The 17,538-nt window shown below is 46.4% G+C and overlaps 1 protein-coding gene across 10 annotated transcripts in view; it reads right to left on the minus strand.

The window, feature by feature from the left end:
* Window positions 1–12,599, minus strand: part of LOC147579900 (uncharacterized) — a 57,728-nt gene extending 45,129 nt beyond the window's left edge. For 7 of the 10 annotated variants that reach the window (XR_015252294.1, XR_015252296.1, XR_015252295.1 and 4 more), the window contains exon 1: window positions 7,061–7,274. Coding sequence is in view for 1 of the 10 variants with exons in the window: in XM_086709523.1 (XP_086565649.1) it covers window positions 7,061–7,263 (203 nt within the window). In the remaining 9 variants the exon portion in view is untranslated. Of the gene's footprint in view, window positions 1–6,268; window positions 6,459–7,060; window positions 7,275–9,748; window positions 9,863–12,425 lie in introns of those variants that run through there. The other 3 variants (XR_015252288.1, XR_015252290.1, XR_015252289.1) reach the window with 3 other exon arrangements.
* Between the last annotated feature and the right edge of the window lie 4,939 nt (window positions 12,600–17,538).

The following is a 17,538-nucleotide window of genomic DNA, read 5'->3' on the forward strand; positions in this document are numbered from 1 at the left end:
GGAATATGTGTTTCCACAGGGTTTGGAACTGAAGGGTTCCAAATCATTAGGTACTTATTCTGAAAACAAACACTTATGGGTGAATTCACTGGAGTCAGGGGTTAATTCTCAAATTAACTTCCATGCAGAATACAATGCTTGTTAATAGATAAGCTATTTGAATGTGTTCATTGAAGCTTACATATACATTAGTGAAACTCAACAGCAACCAGAGCGATTATGTAGAACTTAGACCGACAAAAGAATTTTTCAAGGAGGATATTTTTATCACTGACATTGTTCAGATTGGCCAGCACATGTGAACAATAAAAAAAAAAAAAAACAGACTGAATCTTAATTTTATGGTTGTTTGAGAATTTGCTGAATAATGCACCCCCGATAGCCTACCTTCGGGATGGGTGACCCCACTGCTCTCACACCCCTGGTGTCCCACCTCTCACGAGAGGAGGGGGTGGAATTCAGCCCCTGGCAAGCCACGCTCTGAGTCTGGCCTTCTAAACCTTGCCAGGAAGCCTTGCTGACCAAACTCACAAAATGGAGGCCCGTATCCAGGTCACTGACCTATTTTGTTCGGCCTGTGATGTTAACAAGCAAAACAAAAAAAGCCACGACCCGCCAGTGTCATTTGGCGGGGTGTGTGCTTACAGTTCACCACTGTGGCCGCCACTCCTATTTTTCATGCTTTGTCTCATTTGCCCACCTCAGTCAACTGCCCAGCGTCTGTAGCCATCTGACTTTACGGCTTTGTCTCTAGAGCCGTCCAGACAAGAACCTAAATGTTGTCCAGTCAGTTAGCCTGATGGCTCTGCTCTCTGCTCTGCCCTCACTGACCACAGCTCACCAGCCTCCCCCTAACGCCTCAACTCTAACACTTCAGAAGCCCCTTTCGCTCTCCTTTAACCTGGTGTTTCTCTCCTCTCACCACCACCGCTCTGCTTCAGAAAGGAGGCCCTTAGGCAACCAGCCGCAGAGTCTCCTCCAGCAGGAGCCAGGCAACTGCCTCCCTTTGCCCGGAAGCTTTGGTCTTCAGCTTCGTCTTTGATGCTCAGGAGGCCAGGGGGAGTGGCGAGCATGTGCGTACCTGTCATCCGGGGTGCAGCAAGGGGCAGGCTCCCCTGGTTAGCAGGTGGCGAAACGGAGGGGAGAAACCATTTCCAAGCCCTGAACGCACGCGCCGAGTCCCGCCCTCGGTTGGCTTCACTGAACGAACTTCATGCAAAACGCATTCTTGGCCAGGCGGTGCCACACAGACACAAAGAATTACTTTCAGCCGGGGGTGGTGGAGCCAGCTCGTGCCAACTCCTGAGATGCAGTTGCTAAGCACTCAGGAATTTTACCGGCACGGTGTGTCTTAAAATCAGCCAAGGGAGAAGTATTTACACCAAGGACATTGGCAAGTGTTAGAAACAAGGGGTTTCTGAGGGGGGTTGACCAGCATACCACTGCCTTTGGCCCAACCCAACATGCCCTGCCCATGGACAGTGACTAGAAATTCTAAGTTTTATTTGATTTCTTTTCGTCCCTTATGCTCTAAGAGAAGTTGTCTAGTGCAGGTAAGAGGTGGGTTCTGGAGCCACCCATCTGGGTTCAACTCCACATCCCACAGGACTTGAACCCAGATGGGTGGCTCCACTGCTGGAGCCACTGCTTAATCTCTGTGCCTCGTGTTCCCATCTCTAAAGTCAAGGTGGTCCTAGCACCTTCTCATGGGATTTTTATGGGTTTATACGAGTCAATAAACATGAAGTACCTTGAGCAGGGCCTGCACCTAAAAAGTGCCCCACAAACATTAGTTGTTGTTCTAAGACTGAAATGTCCTGTAGTTCTCTTATTTTAGCTGTGTAGTTAAAAGATGCAAATATCTAGTAACCAATTTAAACCGTGCACTGCTCTGACTATAAATATCACTAATGTACCATCTTTTCGATTGGGTATCTATCAGGTTAACCCAAGTCCTCTTCCCCTCAAAAAGAGAGCAACGACACATGGTAAAAAGCCTATCAACACTGTTATCCCAAAATGTGGGTATTGGTTTTGCATCTCAATCCCAGAATTAGGAAAAGTCTCCTGTTGCTTTATTTTTTTTTATAAATTCTTTTTTTTCCCCTCAAAGTTTATTTATTTATTCTGACAGAGAGAGAGAGAGCACAGAAGGGGCAGAGAGAGGGAAAGAGAGAATCCCAGCAGGCTCCACACTGTCAGCGCAGAGCCTGGTGCGGGGCTCGAACCCACGAAGCCATGAGAGCATGACCTGAGCCGATGTTGGACGCTTAACTGACGGAGCCCATTCAGGTGCCCCTATAAATTCTGCTTTAAAAAAAAAAAATCATTTTTAAGGTGCACTGTATTTTTCAAATGCTCACAGCCCTGAAATCAGAACAGATGTTAGAGTTGATGTGTGCATTGGATGTGGCCGTGTGTTTCTTTTTCTGTCCCTAAAAGCAGTTATTAAATTGTTGGTGCATCTTACAACTGATGGTGCCTTAGAATCTGAGAAGGGTAATAATAATTGTCAAAGGCATAATCAGTTAAGGATGGGGATGCCAGCCTCCTTGTCTGATGCCGTGTCCCCAGGATCACAGTGTTTCCAGGGTGGGGCTCTCTTACTTGTGTGACTACCAAGGCCGCCCGTCCCTACCCTGAGGCCCAGTGTTGGTAGGGGTTGGCCCAGGTCCAGACATTTTTTTTTTTTAAGTGTGCAAAGTTGCTTCCTCATTCTTCAATTAGAAGCACAGTGCAGCCTTCCCCTGGGGCTGGGATCTGACCGCCAGCAAGGAAAGCACTAAAGCAATGTGAAAGCAAAGGTGGGGTAGGAACTGGGCTGCGGAATAAGAAGCAGGCCCAGCTGTGCCCGGCAGAGAACATACCCGCAGCACTGACATTCTGAGTCATCCCCTTCCTGGTTCCACATGGTTGGTCCACATGCCACACTTTCTCTATAATCTCAGTTTCCCCACCTGCTTTCTTGCCCCAACGGCTCGTGGAGTTTAAGAGGAGCAATCAATAAAAGGCTTGAAAGGACTATGAGAGAAATTCTGGCCGTGGAGACTCCGGGGTGGGGGTGGGGGGCCCCTCCCCAGCTGCCCCCTGAGCCCACGCTCTCCGCAGCCGTTGCCTCTGGGCCCCGGAACTGTCCCTGAGCCAGAGACTCTGAGCCATAGCCCCTGGGACTCCCCTGTGTGAGGCTGGGGCCAAGCTGCAGGGACCCCAGGGGAGCCCCAGCTAGAGCAGAAGCCACAGGAGTGACCCTTCATAGGAGCTAAGCTGCCATCCACACCCTGACCTCCTTTGTTCCTGTTTTGTCCCTACTCTGTCCTGTGTGCGGGAGCCCCTACAAGGCTGCGGCAGGAGGGGAGCACACAGTCTGGGTCTGGACCTCACCTGCCACTGCTGTGTCCAGAGCCCTGCGCAGATCCTTTTCCTCTTTGCAGGAGCCACGAGGTTGGGGGGCGGGGGGGGGGGGGGGGACACAAACATGTCAGGCAAAGAAGCCTTGCAGGAAGATGGGGTGGGGGGGGCGGAGGGGGGCAGCTTCACCCAGCCACTGCCACTACCGTCCCTGTGGCATGAAGATGACAGCCGCCACTCAGCATTCCTGCTATGGGCTCCACCCCCACATTCACACCGAAGCCACACTCCCTAGGCCTACACCCAGTCCAAGCTGAGCACTGGGGAACCGGGGATGGACTAACGCAGGGCATTCTACGACTCCTCCCAAGCAGCTTTGGCTCAGGGCCTCCCCATGTATCTGCCCGAACGTTTCTCGTACTACTAAGACTCTTCCCACTTGTGTAATAAAAAAATTAATCTAGCACAAAAGAGATCTGACGTTTACCCCTAACTCCTAGGAGATAATCTTCATTTGCCTGGGGGGGCATTGGGCTGGCCAGATAACAGCAGTGTGACTTAGGGTGGGGGGCTGGCCACACCAGGAAGAACAATATGGTTTAGGATGCAGCTTTGGGTCACCCAGAGATAGAGATCCCCTACGTGGACAGTCAATCAACCATGCCTACATGACGGAGCCCCAATAAGCACTCTGAACACCAGGGCTTAGGTGAGCTTCCTGGGTTTACAACACTCCATGCACAGTCTCAGGTAGTTTCCTGGAAAGTAACGTGTCCTGACTCCATGGGGGAGGGGACAAGGAAAGCTCTGGGTCTGGTCCCTGGACTCCATCCTATGTGTTCCTTTCCTTGGCAGATTTTAATCTATAACCTTTCCCTATAAACTAGTCATGAGTCTAACAGCTTTCAGGGAGTTCCATGAGTCCTTCTAGCAAATCATGGAACCCTGAGAATGGTCTTGGAGACTCTGAACTTACAGCTGGTGCCTGAAGTGAGGGCAGTCTTGTAGTCACTGTTCCCTCTAATCTGTATAATTGCCCTGAGTCTCCTCACTGCCTATTCATCCCCTTCACTGGGGCCAGAACTGCACTGGGGTCCGAGCTCACCCCCTTCCTGGGCTCCCACCCTTTTATCCTTCATAGGCATTTCCCTCCAAAATCTCTTTTACGGCCGATCCCATCTTGGCATCTGCTTCTCAGTGAACCTGAATGAACACAGGTGGTCTGTGAGCCATCGGTAGACTCCTGGACCCCACCTCGCACCTGCTAAGTGACACTCTCAGAGGCGAGGCCTAGGGATCCACATTGTAGATGAGGTGCCCACATGATTCAGGTGCACACCAAACTTGAAGGGCCACTGGCCTGGACGATGGGCAGTTTCTGAGCCACTGCTCAGGCTCAGATGAAAGGCCGCCACCAGTGGGAGGTGGGCATCCAAAGCACCACCAGGCTGCTGCCCTGGGTGGGACGCTAAGCTCCCAGCTGCAGGGTGGATGTGTCCTGTGATGGTCTCATGGGTGGCAGTGAGTGCAGTCATTGTAGGAGCTGGTCCCACGCATGAGACCAGGTGCTTCCTGCTGCCTGCACCCCCACCACCTTGTTGGAGACATCAGTCCGTTATCCTCACACCCAACCTGGCTCTTTGAGAGCCCAAGCTTTAGAACATTTCCCTGCAGCATCTCCTGCCATCTCCTTTTCCCACCAGGATGCTGGGATCCCTATTCCTCTCTAGGGTTTCTTGTCATCACAAAAGCTCATCATCACAAAAGCTCAATCGTTCCAAAGCCTGACAAACAAGGGCCACTTCCTCTTTGCATTTCCTTGTATGTATTTCCACTTTTGACAACGCTTCCATTTATTCATTCATTTATCCAACAAATGCTATAGAATGCTTAGTACATAGCATATACACACTGGCGTCATCGTACCCATAACCCCCAAATGAGATCAGCCTAGACACAATGGACTGAAGAATCACAGATCTTGAGACCACAAAGTTACTTGATGTTATGATAAGAATAATAAGGTGGTCAGACTAGTCAATTACAGAAATCATCTTAGAAATAAGCTGCCACGGGGCGCCTGGGTGGCGCAGTCGGTTAAGCGTCCGACTTCAGCCAGGTCACGATCTCGCGGTCCGTGAGTTCGAGCCCCGCGTCAGGCTCTGGGCTGATGGCTCAGAGCCTGGAGCCTGTTTCTGATTCTGTGTCTCCCTCTCTGTCTGCCCCTCCCCTGTTCATGCTCTGTCTCTCTCTGTCCCAAAAATAAATAAAAACGTTGAAAAAAAAAATTAAAAAAAAAAAAAAAAAAAAGAAAGAAGCTGCCATGAAATACAACATAGGAATGTACCACTCATGTGATTGAGGCGCCTCCGAACCTTCCCCGGAACCTTGGTTGGTGCGAACGTGTGCTTCTGACCTTGATGACCACATCTCCAATCCCTTCATCCAGGACTTCATCCTGGGTGGCTGAGGACTAGATCTTAGACAAGCAGCTCTTAACATCTTTTGAATTAGGAATCTCTTTGAGAATTTGATGAAGGCTATGGACTCCTTTCTCCACAAACAGACTCCCCCTCCCCCCCCCCCCCCCCCCCCGAGATAGAGATCGTGTCTGTGCACAAGCAGGGGAGGGGCAGAAGGGGAGAGAGAGAATTTTAAGGAGATTCCACACTCAGCACAGAGCCCAATATGGGGCTGGATCTCATGACTGTGAGATCATGACCTGAACCAAAATCAAGAGTAGGACCCTCAACCGACTGAGCCACCCAGGCACCCCAGCCTTTTATACATGCAAAATTGTGTACACATTCCAAAGGGTTCCATCCTCTGCTCACATATTTAGCTACAGTAAATGTAGCTAAATATTTAGTACAGTATTACTAATATTAGCAATTAAAAGAAAAACTATTTCTCTACTCACAACACTTCTGGCACCAAATATGGGGGGAGGGGTTTCCACATCAACCGATTCTCCAACTCTCCATGCACCAACTGTTCTAATTCTGACACAAACTATGAGAGTTGGCACGGACCACACAAGCTAAGGGTTCAGATCCATAAGACTGCTTCCACTTCGGACACCAGTTGCAAGTCCCAGGCTGTGACTTACACTTTTTTTTTTTTAAGTTTATTTATTTTGAGAGAGAGAGAGCGCGCATGTAAGTGAGCATGCATGTGAGCAGGGGAGGGGCAGAGAGAGAGAGAGAGAGAGAGAGAGAGAGAGGAGAGAGAAACCCAAGCAGGCTCCACACTGTCAGTGCAGAGCCTGGTGTGGGATTCAAACTCACAAACCATGACATCATGACCTGAGGCGAAATCCAGAGTCGGACGCTTAACTGACTGAGCCACCCAGGCATCCCATCACTTACACTTCTTTTTTTTTTTTAATTAAAAAAAAATTTTTTTTTAAGTTTATTTATTTTTGAGACAGACAGAGCATGAATAGCGGAGGGTCAGAGAGAGGGAGACACAGAATGTGAAACAGGCTCCAGGCTCTGAGCTGTCAGCACAGAGCCTGACGTGGGGCTCGAACTCACGGACCACGAGATCATGACCTGAGCTGAAGTTGGACGCTTAACCGACTGAGCCACCCAGGCGCCCCCCATCACTTACACTTCTAACCAACTGCCTATAAATCCAGGTTCCCATAGCCCCTTCCTCAGGCTTGATAATGTTATCAAGGCTTACAAAACTCAAAGAAACATCTACTTACATTTTTCTTATATTATTATAAATAATATTATAAAGGATACAAGTGAATAGCCAGATGAAGAGGAACAGGGTGAGGTCCAGAAGGGTGCCAGGCACAGAAGCTTCTGTCCTTATGCAGTTGGGTGTGTCAGTTTCCTCGTATGTGGATGTGCTCACCAATCCAGAAGCTCTCTGAACCCCGAAGTTTAGGGACAGAGGCTTCATCGCGTAGGCATGATTATTGACTATCGTTAACTCAATCTCCAGCCCCTCCCCTCCCTGGAGGATGAGAGGTGGAGCTGAAAGCTTCAGACTTATAATCATGACTTGGTCTTTCCGGTGACCAGTTCCTCTTCTTGAAGCTATCCAGGAGCCCACAGAAAATTGCCTTGTTAGAACAAAAGAGACTCCTATCAGGAAATTTCATGAGATTTTGGAGTTCTATGTCAGGAACTGGAAGCAGAGACCAAATATATTTTTTATCATGTCACAGTAATAAAAAAACTAGAAGAGATCTAATAGTGGAATTAAGGTACAATATGACCAAATAATAACACATTATGCAATGATGGAGATATTTTTTTAAAATGTTAATGTCTATTTTTGAGAGAGAGAGAGACAGCACAAGCCAGGGAGGGACAGAGAGAAAGAGAGACACAGAATCCAAAGCAGGCTCCAGGCTCTGAGCTGTCAGCACAGAGCCCAATGTGGGGCTCGAACCCACAAACTGTGAGATCATACCTGAGCCAAAGTTGGACAGTTAACCAACTGAGCCACCCAAGCACCCCAAGATTTTTTAAAAATACCCTTGCTGACATGATGAGCCAAAATATACTGCCTATCCTGTGATGGACATGATTATAAGTTCTTTAAATGTATTAATTCATGCTTGTCACCAATGCCTTATAAGGTATGCTTTAATTTTACTCTTATTTTGTAGATAAGGAAACTGAGGTAGAGAGGTTAAGTAACTTGCCCAAGATTATATAGTTACTAAGTAGAGGGGCAGGATTTGAATCCAGGAGATCTGAGTTTATAAACACAAAAATGTAGAATATGAAGTCCTCCATACCATATGATCCCATTTTAGTTTAAAAAAAATTTTTTTTGGACTGGTGACCCCTGTGGTGGCTTTACTATACGCCCACAAGTTCTTGGATTCTCCTCCTTTCGAGAGTTAGAAGTTAAATCCTCTCCCCTTGAGGGTGGTCTTCACTTAATATCTTCCTTCTGATGAATAGAATGTGGCAGAAAGGACTTCCAAGACTAGGTCACAGAAGACATTGCAACTTCCTCCTTGTTTTCTCCCAGATCACTTGCTCTGGGAGAAGCCAGCCCCTGTGCTGTGAACATTGTCAAGTAGTCCTGTGGAGAGTCCATGTGGGGAGGAACTAAGGCCTCCAGTTGACAGTCTCAGGAATAAGCCATTTGCAATCAGGTTTTCCAGTCCCATTCCAGTCCCAAATGGAGGTTTCTCATCTGTCAAATGGGCATTAATTCTGCAGAATTCATGAAATTAGATATTGCCAGATATTTATTGTCTTAATCCATTCAGGCTGCTGTAACAAAATGCCACAGACTGGGCGGCTTATGAACAGCAAAATGTTATTTCTTATGGTTCTGGAAGCTGAAAGTCTAAGATCAGGGTGCCAGCATGGTGACATTCTAGCAAGGGACTGCTTCCTGGTTCATGGTCAGTCCCTCCTCACAGCATCTTCTCTTGGCAGAAGGGGCCAGGGATCTCTCTGGAGCCTCTTTTATAAGGGCACAAATCCCATTCATAAAGGCTCCCTTCTCATGACCTAAGTACCTCCTAACAGCCCCACCTCCTAATACCATCACACTGGGCATTAGGATTTCAACATAGGAATTTAGGGGTGGGGGGAGAGCACAAATGTCCAAACCGTAGCATTTACAGAGAACAAATAACATGATTATATACAATGTGAGGCAGATTATGTGCAGTATAAAAGAGAAACAATACTTCCCGACAAGAATGATTCCTGCAACCTATGGTCTTATGAATGTAAATTTAGGGACTAACAATTCTCATTTTATAAATTCCTTTTTTTTTTTTTTAATGCTGAAGTATTGGGCACCTAGATGGCTCAGTTCGTTAAGCATCCAACTCTTGGTTTCGGCTCAGGTCGCCTCACAGTTTGTAGGTTCGAGCCCCGCATTGGGCTCTGTGATGACAGTGTGGAGCCTACTTGGAATTTTCTCTCTCTCTCTCTCTCTCTCTCTCTCTCTCTGCTCCTCCCACATCTCTCTCTTTCTCTCTTTCAAAATAAATAAACGTTTTTAAAAATGCTGAAGTATTTTATTTATTTATTTTTAAGTTTATTTATTTATTTTGAGAGAGAAGGGGAAGGGCAGAGAGAGGAGATAAAGAATCCTAAACCGGCTCTGAGCTGTCAGCCCAGAGCCCTGACAGCTCAGAGCCCCACACGGGGCTCGAACTCACGAATGGTGAGATCATAACCTGAGCCAAAATCAAGAGTCAGACACTTAACCGACCGAGCCACCCAGGTACCCCAAAATGCTTACGTATTTTAAAATAAATTATAGCATCATAATATTTCATCCCTAAATACCTTCTCCAAAAAGTGAGAACATGTTCCTGCATAACTGCCTGACCTTTGGCCAATGATACTGCAAGAAAATTCCCCCAATCAGAATTCAGGAACGATAGCATTCTCCTCACACGTACCTTGCATATAAGCCTCCACTATCAGGATCTTGTTTAAATGGCAGTAGCAATAGATCGGCCCTTTGTAAATGAATTGAAGCGGACCGATTAAAATGGAGAAACGCTCATACCTAGCAACTTACGATAGAATAGGTTTCACCCATCTACAAGGGAGGGAGAATACTGTGTGGATGGGTTACGCAAGAAATAGCCGTGAGCCAGAGACTTCCAGTATCTGCCACGTTGGCAGACCAGCAGGGCCACTGGCTCCCTTTCCCAAATTTCTGCTGGAAGAACTACAGAGGGAAACTGGGATTCCGGGAACCAACACAACAACAATAACTATAGCAACAAGGCTTGAGAAGCCCCTGGGGAGGTGGCTCACACCAGGGCCTTGCCTTGTGCACTCTCCGGCACACAGTACAGGACAGAGCCACCAGCGCTTCTGGGGAATGTGTGCTTCCTACCTGGAGCGCTGTTACTCCTTCAGAAGAACAACAGCAAACCACACAAGCCACCCGTGTGATTTGAAGCAGAAGGATTTGAACAGGGACAAACAGACCAAGAATCTAAAACAAGCCTCAAGTAGAAATAAAGAGACAAAAGATACGCAGGATGAAGCAAGAAGTGTAAAGAATGGGGCCCCTGGGTGGCTCAGTCGGTTGAGCATCCGACTTTGGCTCAGGTCATGATCTCGCAGTTCGTGGGTTTGAGCCCCGCGTCAGGCTCTGTGCTGGCAGCTTGGAGCCTGCTTCAGATTCTGTGTCTCACTCTCTCTCTGCCCCTCCCTTGCTCATACTCTGTCTCTCTCTCAAAAATAAAATAAACATTGAAAAATTAAAAAAAAAAGTGTAAAGAACACGTAGAAATATTAGGTATGAAAATGCTAACCATGAATAATAGACACAGGGCCAGGCTAGGACTGAATGACACCCAAGGACAAAGCAAAAGAGAAAACAAGGTAGACCTGCACAGGCAGATACTGGTCTCACCACCCCCCATCCCTCCCCCTCCTGCCCCAGTGTCTGGGGTTTGCCTGGAGAGCTTTCTCATAAAAGGGACTGGTGGAGAAGTGGGATCCTGTCTCCTGTGCACCTGCTACACCACGCTTGCTGTCGCTGGACCTACAACTTGGAGGTCCCGGTCCCTTCCCACCTGATCCTTTGGCCCATTGCCTTCAGGTGGAATTTCTCCCTCTAATACCCTACAGATGGGACCGGCTACACAGTGTGCAGGTCCCCATGCAAAAGAAGAGTATGATGCCCCTTGTTAAAAAAATATATATGTATGAAGACTTTCAAAATGGTGACAACCCAACATTAAACCAGTGGTCCAGGAAGCCTACTCAGTCCATAAGGGTCTGGGGGCTCCCCAGCCTGCCCCCAACCCCACCCTTGCAGCTGGGGGTACATCAACGAGCTTTGGGTTTGTTACAGAGCTTCCTTCACCCCTTCAGCCACCCACTGGGTGAGATCTGTCAAAATCCATTGCCAGGCCATTTCTCCACGCGGGCCTCGGGCTCAACCCCACCAAAACTCATTCCTTGTCTCACCAGTGTCTTCCCATCAAATGAATAACCTTAGAACAGTTTCTTTGGGAACCTCTTGAGGCCCTGAATTGTCCCCAGGCAGGCACTCAGAGCCACTCTCCCTTCAACCCCAGCAACAGGGACAGATGGCTGCTGGCAGCCGTTCTGAGGTGGGGTGGGGTGGGGTGGGGTGAAGGGTCTCAGTACCAAAAAGGAAAATAAAATAGGATTCATCCCTTCCCCAGAGCCATCAGTCCACAAAACTGCACTGTCAGAGGGGTGCGTAGGTGGCTCAGTTGGTTGAGTGCTTGACTTCAGCTCAGGTCGTGATCTTGAAGTTTTGTGAGTTCGAGCCCTGCACGGGGCTCTCTGCTATCATCACAGAGCCTGTTTCAGATTCTCTGTCCCCCTCTCTCTCTGCCCCTCCCCCGCTAGTTCCTTCTCTTTTTCTTTCTCTCTCTCTCAAAAATAAATAAGCATTTTTTTTTAAAAACTGTGTTACCAGAAAAGCCATCAGGCTTAGAGGGCCCCAGTGAAAAATTTAGAGTCAGGCTAGGGAATTTTGTTTTTCTGTTGGTTAAAAAAAAAAAGTGGATGATGAGGTAGTTCAAAGAGCCATTAAACCCCACAATGAAAACCTAAGAGTTCTGGCAATCTGCATCCTCTTAAAGCGAGTTCTGATTTGGGCAGTGGGAAGGCTTGTGTGTTGGGGGAAAGGGGACATAAAATATACATAGCATAAAATGTTAACCATTTTAATTATTTAAAAAAAATTTTTTTAATGTTTGTTTTTGAGAGAGAGACAGACAGACAGAGCATGAGTGGGGGAGGGGCAGAGAGAGAAAGGGACACAGAATCCAAAGCAGGTTCCAGGCTCCAAGCTGGAGCCTGACGCGGGGCTCAAACCCACAAGCCATGAGATCATGACCTGAGGCAAAGTCAGACAATTAACTGGCTGAGCCACCCAGGCACCCCACCATTTTAATCATTTTTAAGTGCACAATTCAGTGACATTAAGTACATTCACACTATTGTGCAACCCTCACCCCTATCCATTTCCAGAACTTTTTCGTCGTCCGCAACTGAAATTCTGTACCTGTTAAACAATAAATTAAACAATAGTTCCCCATTCACCGTCCTCTCAGTCCTGGAAACCTCTTCTCTACTTACTGTGTCTATAAATGTGTCTGTTCTATGTATTTCAGGTAAGTAGAATCCTATAGTATTTGTCCTTTTGCATCTGGCTTCTTTCACTTAGCATGATGTTTTTTCACTTGGAATCCATGTCGTAGCACGTGTCAGGATTCCATGCCTTTTATGGATAAATGATAGGGTCCCAGGATGGGTCTGAAAATTAAACTGACAAAGGACAGATTGACAGGAAAAATCATACAAAAACTTTTTCAAGTATGCTTCACACCCAGTGCAGAGCCCAATGCGGGGCTTGAACTCATGACCCTGAGATCAAGACATGAGCTGAGATTAAGAGTTGTACGCTTGACTCACTGAGCCACCCAGGCCCCTCCAAAATTATGCAACTTTTATTAAATTTTTACATGCACTTGGAAGCCTTCGCAGGAGATAGAGACCTGAAGAAGTGAACAGAACACGAAGCTTTATACCTTTCAGACAAAGAAGCAGTAAATTTGTAAGGATTTGACAAGACAAATCCTTAGGCTAGGGGTAGTAAATGGTGAAGAAATCACGAGGAAGATAAGGGTTAATTTAACAAGGTTTGTTTCCACAGATTTCTCAGCCCCAATCCCCTGGCCTATAATGATAAGAATGTCTTCCTTCCTCCTGGTACAGGGAGGGTACCTTTCACATGGGGGTTTTATGACCTGTTTTAGAGAAGAAGGACAAGGGCCCAGGGGCGGTCAAAGCAACCTCCTCCTTCTCCTGTTTCCTCAAACTCCTTCAGCCTAAAATATTCAATCTGCCAAGGTACTGTATTTTGGGGTCGCATGTTCTGAACACAATCACTTGCCCACACCTTTGTCAGGGGCCCTTTTGCTAAACCCTCCTCAATTACTCCATTAGAGTATCTCCTGCCGGGCACTGACTGACAAGAACAGAAACCCTTTGGAGCCAGGAAGACAAGAATTCAAATCTTGGCCTTTTTTGCTCAATCACTCAGATGGGTTCATCTCTCTGAGCCTCCCCTCCTTCCATGGTCAAGTGGAGATAATGACATAAATGGGCTTGTGGGGTGGATAGAATGGAAGAGCAAACGTGAATGCCCAGCACACTGTGTGTGCCCAGTAGTGCCAATCCCCTTTCTTCTGCTGAATAGAGCTAGTCTTTGGTCCCTCTCACAGCCTCCATTGGCTTCTCTGACTCTGCTGCCCGTGACTACTTAGAGTGCCCAAAGTGGTGCTCCATCCCTGGTCTGCTCAGCCCTCATAATCCACATCTCTTCCTTGCTACCTGAGTAGCCCCAGAAGCATCCTCGAAGACCCCATTGAAAACCAGTGCATCCTTTTGTCCCATTCCTTGGGAAGTCTTTTTGCCCCTAAAGTAGGTGAAAACATGTTACCCAACAAACTCATCTCAAACTTTTATTCACCCCAACGTTACAATCCCAGGTAAGGAACTGGCTTGACTCCATTAAAATTTACAGCTCCTTGAAGTTTGAGGCTGAAAACAAATACTCAGGACACTTGGCTAGGAATTTCCCCATGGGCTGACCACTTAGCTTCTGGAATCCTGGAGTGGTGGGAGGCAGCACGGCAAAGAGCCAAAGCTGAGAGTGTGGCTTCTGGAGTCAGTCTGCCTGGGCTTAAATGTCAGCACCCCCACTCACTAGTTGTATGATTTAGGCAAAGAACTAATCCTCTCTGATCCTAAATTTCCTCATCTATCAAATCAGAGTATACATGCCAACTTCACGGGACTGGGGTGGCAATTACATAAAATAATCCAAAGTACTCCGTACATTGCTGGGAACACGATTCATACTCAGTGAAAGTTAGCTATTAATAATTTCATTTCTACTCCACACTACTAAGGATGATCCATGAGTGCACAGCTGGAGACAAGGGCTCCAGGCAGATGTCTTATCTATTGTATGTATGTATGTATGTATGTATGTATGTATGTATGTATTTAAGAGAGGGCACAAGTGAGCAAGAGGCAGAGAGAGAGAGAGAGAGAGAGAGAAGTGGGGCTCACTGGAAGCAGGGCTTGAGCTCACCCAAAGGGGGACTTGAACTCACCAGATGTGGGGCTCGAATTCACGAACCGTGAGATCATGACCTGTGCCAAAGTGAGATGCTTAACGACTGAGCCACCCAGGCGCCCCTATCATATTGTTTTTAAATCTTTTTTTTTTTTTAAAGTAGGCTCCATGCCCAGTACAGAGTCCAACACAGCCCAACACAGGGCTTGAACTCACAACCCTGAGATCAAGACTGAGCTGAGATCAAGAGTCAGACACTTAACCAACTGAGCCACCCAGGCACCCTCATGTTGTTTTTAAAATAAGATTCTTTTTTGTTTTAAAAGTCATGACTATTCATTGTGTAAAGTTTGGAAACTAGAAAAATATATAAAGAAGAAAATAAAGGTCACTTGTAATCTTACATACAATTACAACCACTAATTGTTTTTGGTGCCTTTTCTTCCAGATTGATATACATTTATGTATATCACATGTATTTGTATTTATAGATAGTTTTTATATACCAAGAATCTGTGTACTGATTTAATCACTGCTGTGCCCTTTTCCTTGTGCCATTGGTCTCCTAAAACATGGTTTTTAACTTAAAACCATCTGTTGGTTTGGTTGCACGTACATCTTTAAAATCATATAGTGTATAAAATAACATTCTAAGGGAGGAATATGGCTTTTTCCCACACTCACATTGCATGACATAATTCATTTGAATTCTTCCCATGTCTCTTGCACGTTATGATTTTAAAGATCTTTTCTCCCCGGAGCCACTTTTTGAGTTCTCTGTCAGTTTTCTAGAGGGTGTTACCTTCCCTTTCATGTAAATTGTTTGCGTTTCAGCACTTTTTAAACCTATTTGCAGTCACTGGAAATTTTATCCTAAACCACAAGTGAATATAGTTAGTTCTACCTAAAACAATTCAGTTTTTCTTTTTGAATACAGGATTCAATAGTAGAAGGTAGATTTTTCATGTGCCGTGTGTGTGATCCCTACAACATAACCATTTAGTTTGTTTCCTTTATTTTTTATAGCTCTTTAAGAGTTTATTTTTAAATAGTCTCCACACCCAACGTGGGCCTCAAACTCACAGCCCCAAGGTCAACAGTTGCCTGCTCTACTACCTGAGCTGGCCAGGGGCCCCAGTTTGTTTCCTTTAAATGTTACATTTCTAACAAGTTTTACATGATACAATATTCAAAAGGAAAGGTAATTTTTCATTGACATTTAATTTTCCTTCTTAAGACAGAATATTACCTACTTAAGCTGTTCCCTATTAATGGATACTTAGAGTGTTTTTTAATATCTCATGAAGCTGATTTTTGAAATGGCTTGGCGAGGAACTAGGAATGGGGAAGAAGTCAAGATCCACCTCAAGAGAGAACCTATACTTTTGATTGTACTTAGCAGCATCTCTGACTTCTCTGAATAGTAAGCAAGTTCCTTCCACCCCCTTTAGAACCAGTACAGTTCTTTGACTCTGGCTGGTGTTCAGGGGGCTGAAGCCCCAGGCCCAGGCGCCGCTGACAGGCGGGGAAGGAAGGCACAGGATGAGATCACTCTTCAACCAGCCCCTGTTGGTTCCTTGCTAAACTCCAGATGCCTCAGGCTCTACTGGCAGCAGGGACACAGCCCAAAGGATACGCCTTCAATCCAGCAGAGAATTTGGCCATCAGGCCACCTGCTCAAGCCTACACACCCCATGGTTTCTGCTGGCCAATGCCCCGCCCCTTTGCCAGTTCCTTATATTACATAAATCAAGGCCCGAGACCAGCTGAAGACAAGTCAGGACTGAAAAAGGAAAGAGAATTAGAACAGGGGTAGCCAAACAGAGGCCTCTGGCCCAACAATGTGACATCTGGTATTGGAATTATCCCAACACACAAATGCACCTTTGATGGGCGACTACGAGAGACATTGACAGTTGATACTTTGGGGTCTGGGGATGTACAGAAAGAAAAGACCGTTTCTGGGGCGCCTGGGTGGCGCAGTCGGTTAAGCGTCCGACTCCAGCCAGGTCACGATCTTGCGGTCCGGGAGTTCTAGCCCCGCGTCAGGCTCTGGGCTGATGGCTCAGAGCCTGGAGCCTGTTACCGATTCTGTGTCTCCCTCTCTCTCTGCCCCTCCCCCGTTCATGCTCTCTCTCTGTCCCAAAAATAAATAAAAACGTTGACAAAAAAATTTAAAAAAAAGAAAAGACCGTTTCTCTCTTGAAAATTCTACCCAGTTGCCTAATACCTCAAGAAGCTACCCAGTTGGTTTTGCAGAAGTCATCCAAACCTGGCAGAGGGGTGAGTTTTTCTTGGTGACTGAGAATTCAGAATGTTCACAATGAAGTTAGAGGCAAGAAACTGCTGAAGAAGTTGGGTTCCACCCAGTGGTATGCTGGTAAATGTTAACAACAGGTTCTCAAATGGGGGATGGGTGGGCAGCAAGGAGCCCTGATCAGTAGAGTCTCCTAGTTTCCATGGTGTCACTGAATGCAGAGTTGTAAAGGTGTGAATTGAAGAGTATTTCCACCATACAGATACAATACATAGAAACAACTTCGAAAGCATAGATAATAGTACCGAGTAGTAAAATAGTTAAGATGTGATGTTTTAAGTAGTTATTTTACTCTGCTTTCGATATAATTTATTTAATTGCAAGCTTATGTAATTTAATGTTTAATAATAAGTGTTTAACTGATGGCATGTGAAATTCCTGAAAATAAGTCAGCTTTCATAAGCCACTATAAGCCAGCAAATCATTAAATAAATAAATAAATAAAGAATCCAGCACACCATTTGGACTTCCAGCCTCCCCTGTCACTGACATGACCTCTTGGTCCCCACTCCAATGTAGAACTAGCAAAGAGACCTTGGGCAGAGTAACAAAGCCGTGTTGAATTTGAATCGCATTTGAACTGTTCCCTCGTTTCCCCATTTCTCTGATGACCCAACCTATATTAGTCAGGGTTCAACAGAGAAACAGAGTCAGTGGGAGATGAGATAGGTAGGGAGGGAGGGAGGGAAAGAGAGAGACAGAGACAGAGAGCGACAGAGACAGAGAGAGACAGAGAGATTATGGGAACTGGCTCATATGATTATGGAGGCAGTGTCCCACAAAAAGTT

Source organism: Puma concolor, chromosome B3, assembly GCF_028749965.1.
Source record: "Puma concolor isolate L17-30 chromosome B3, mPumCon1.1.hap2, whole genome shotgun sequence".
NCBI lineage: Eukaryota > Metazoa > Chordata > Mammalia > Carnivora > Felidae > Puma > Puma concolor.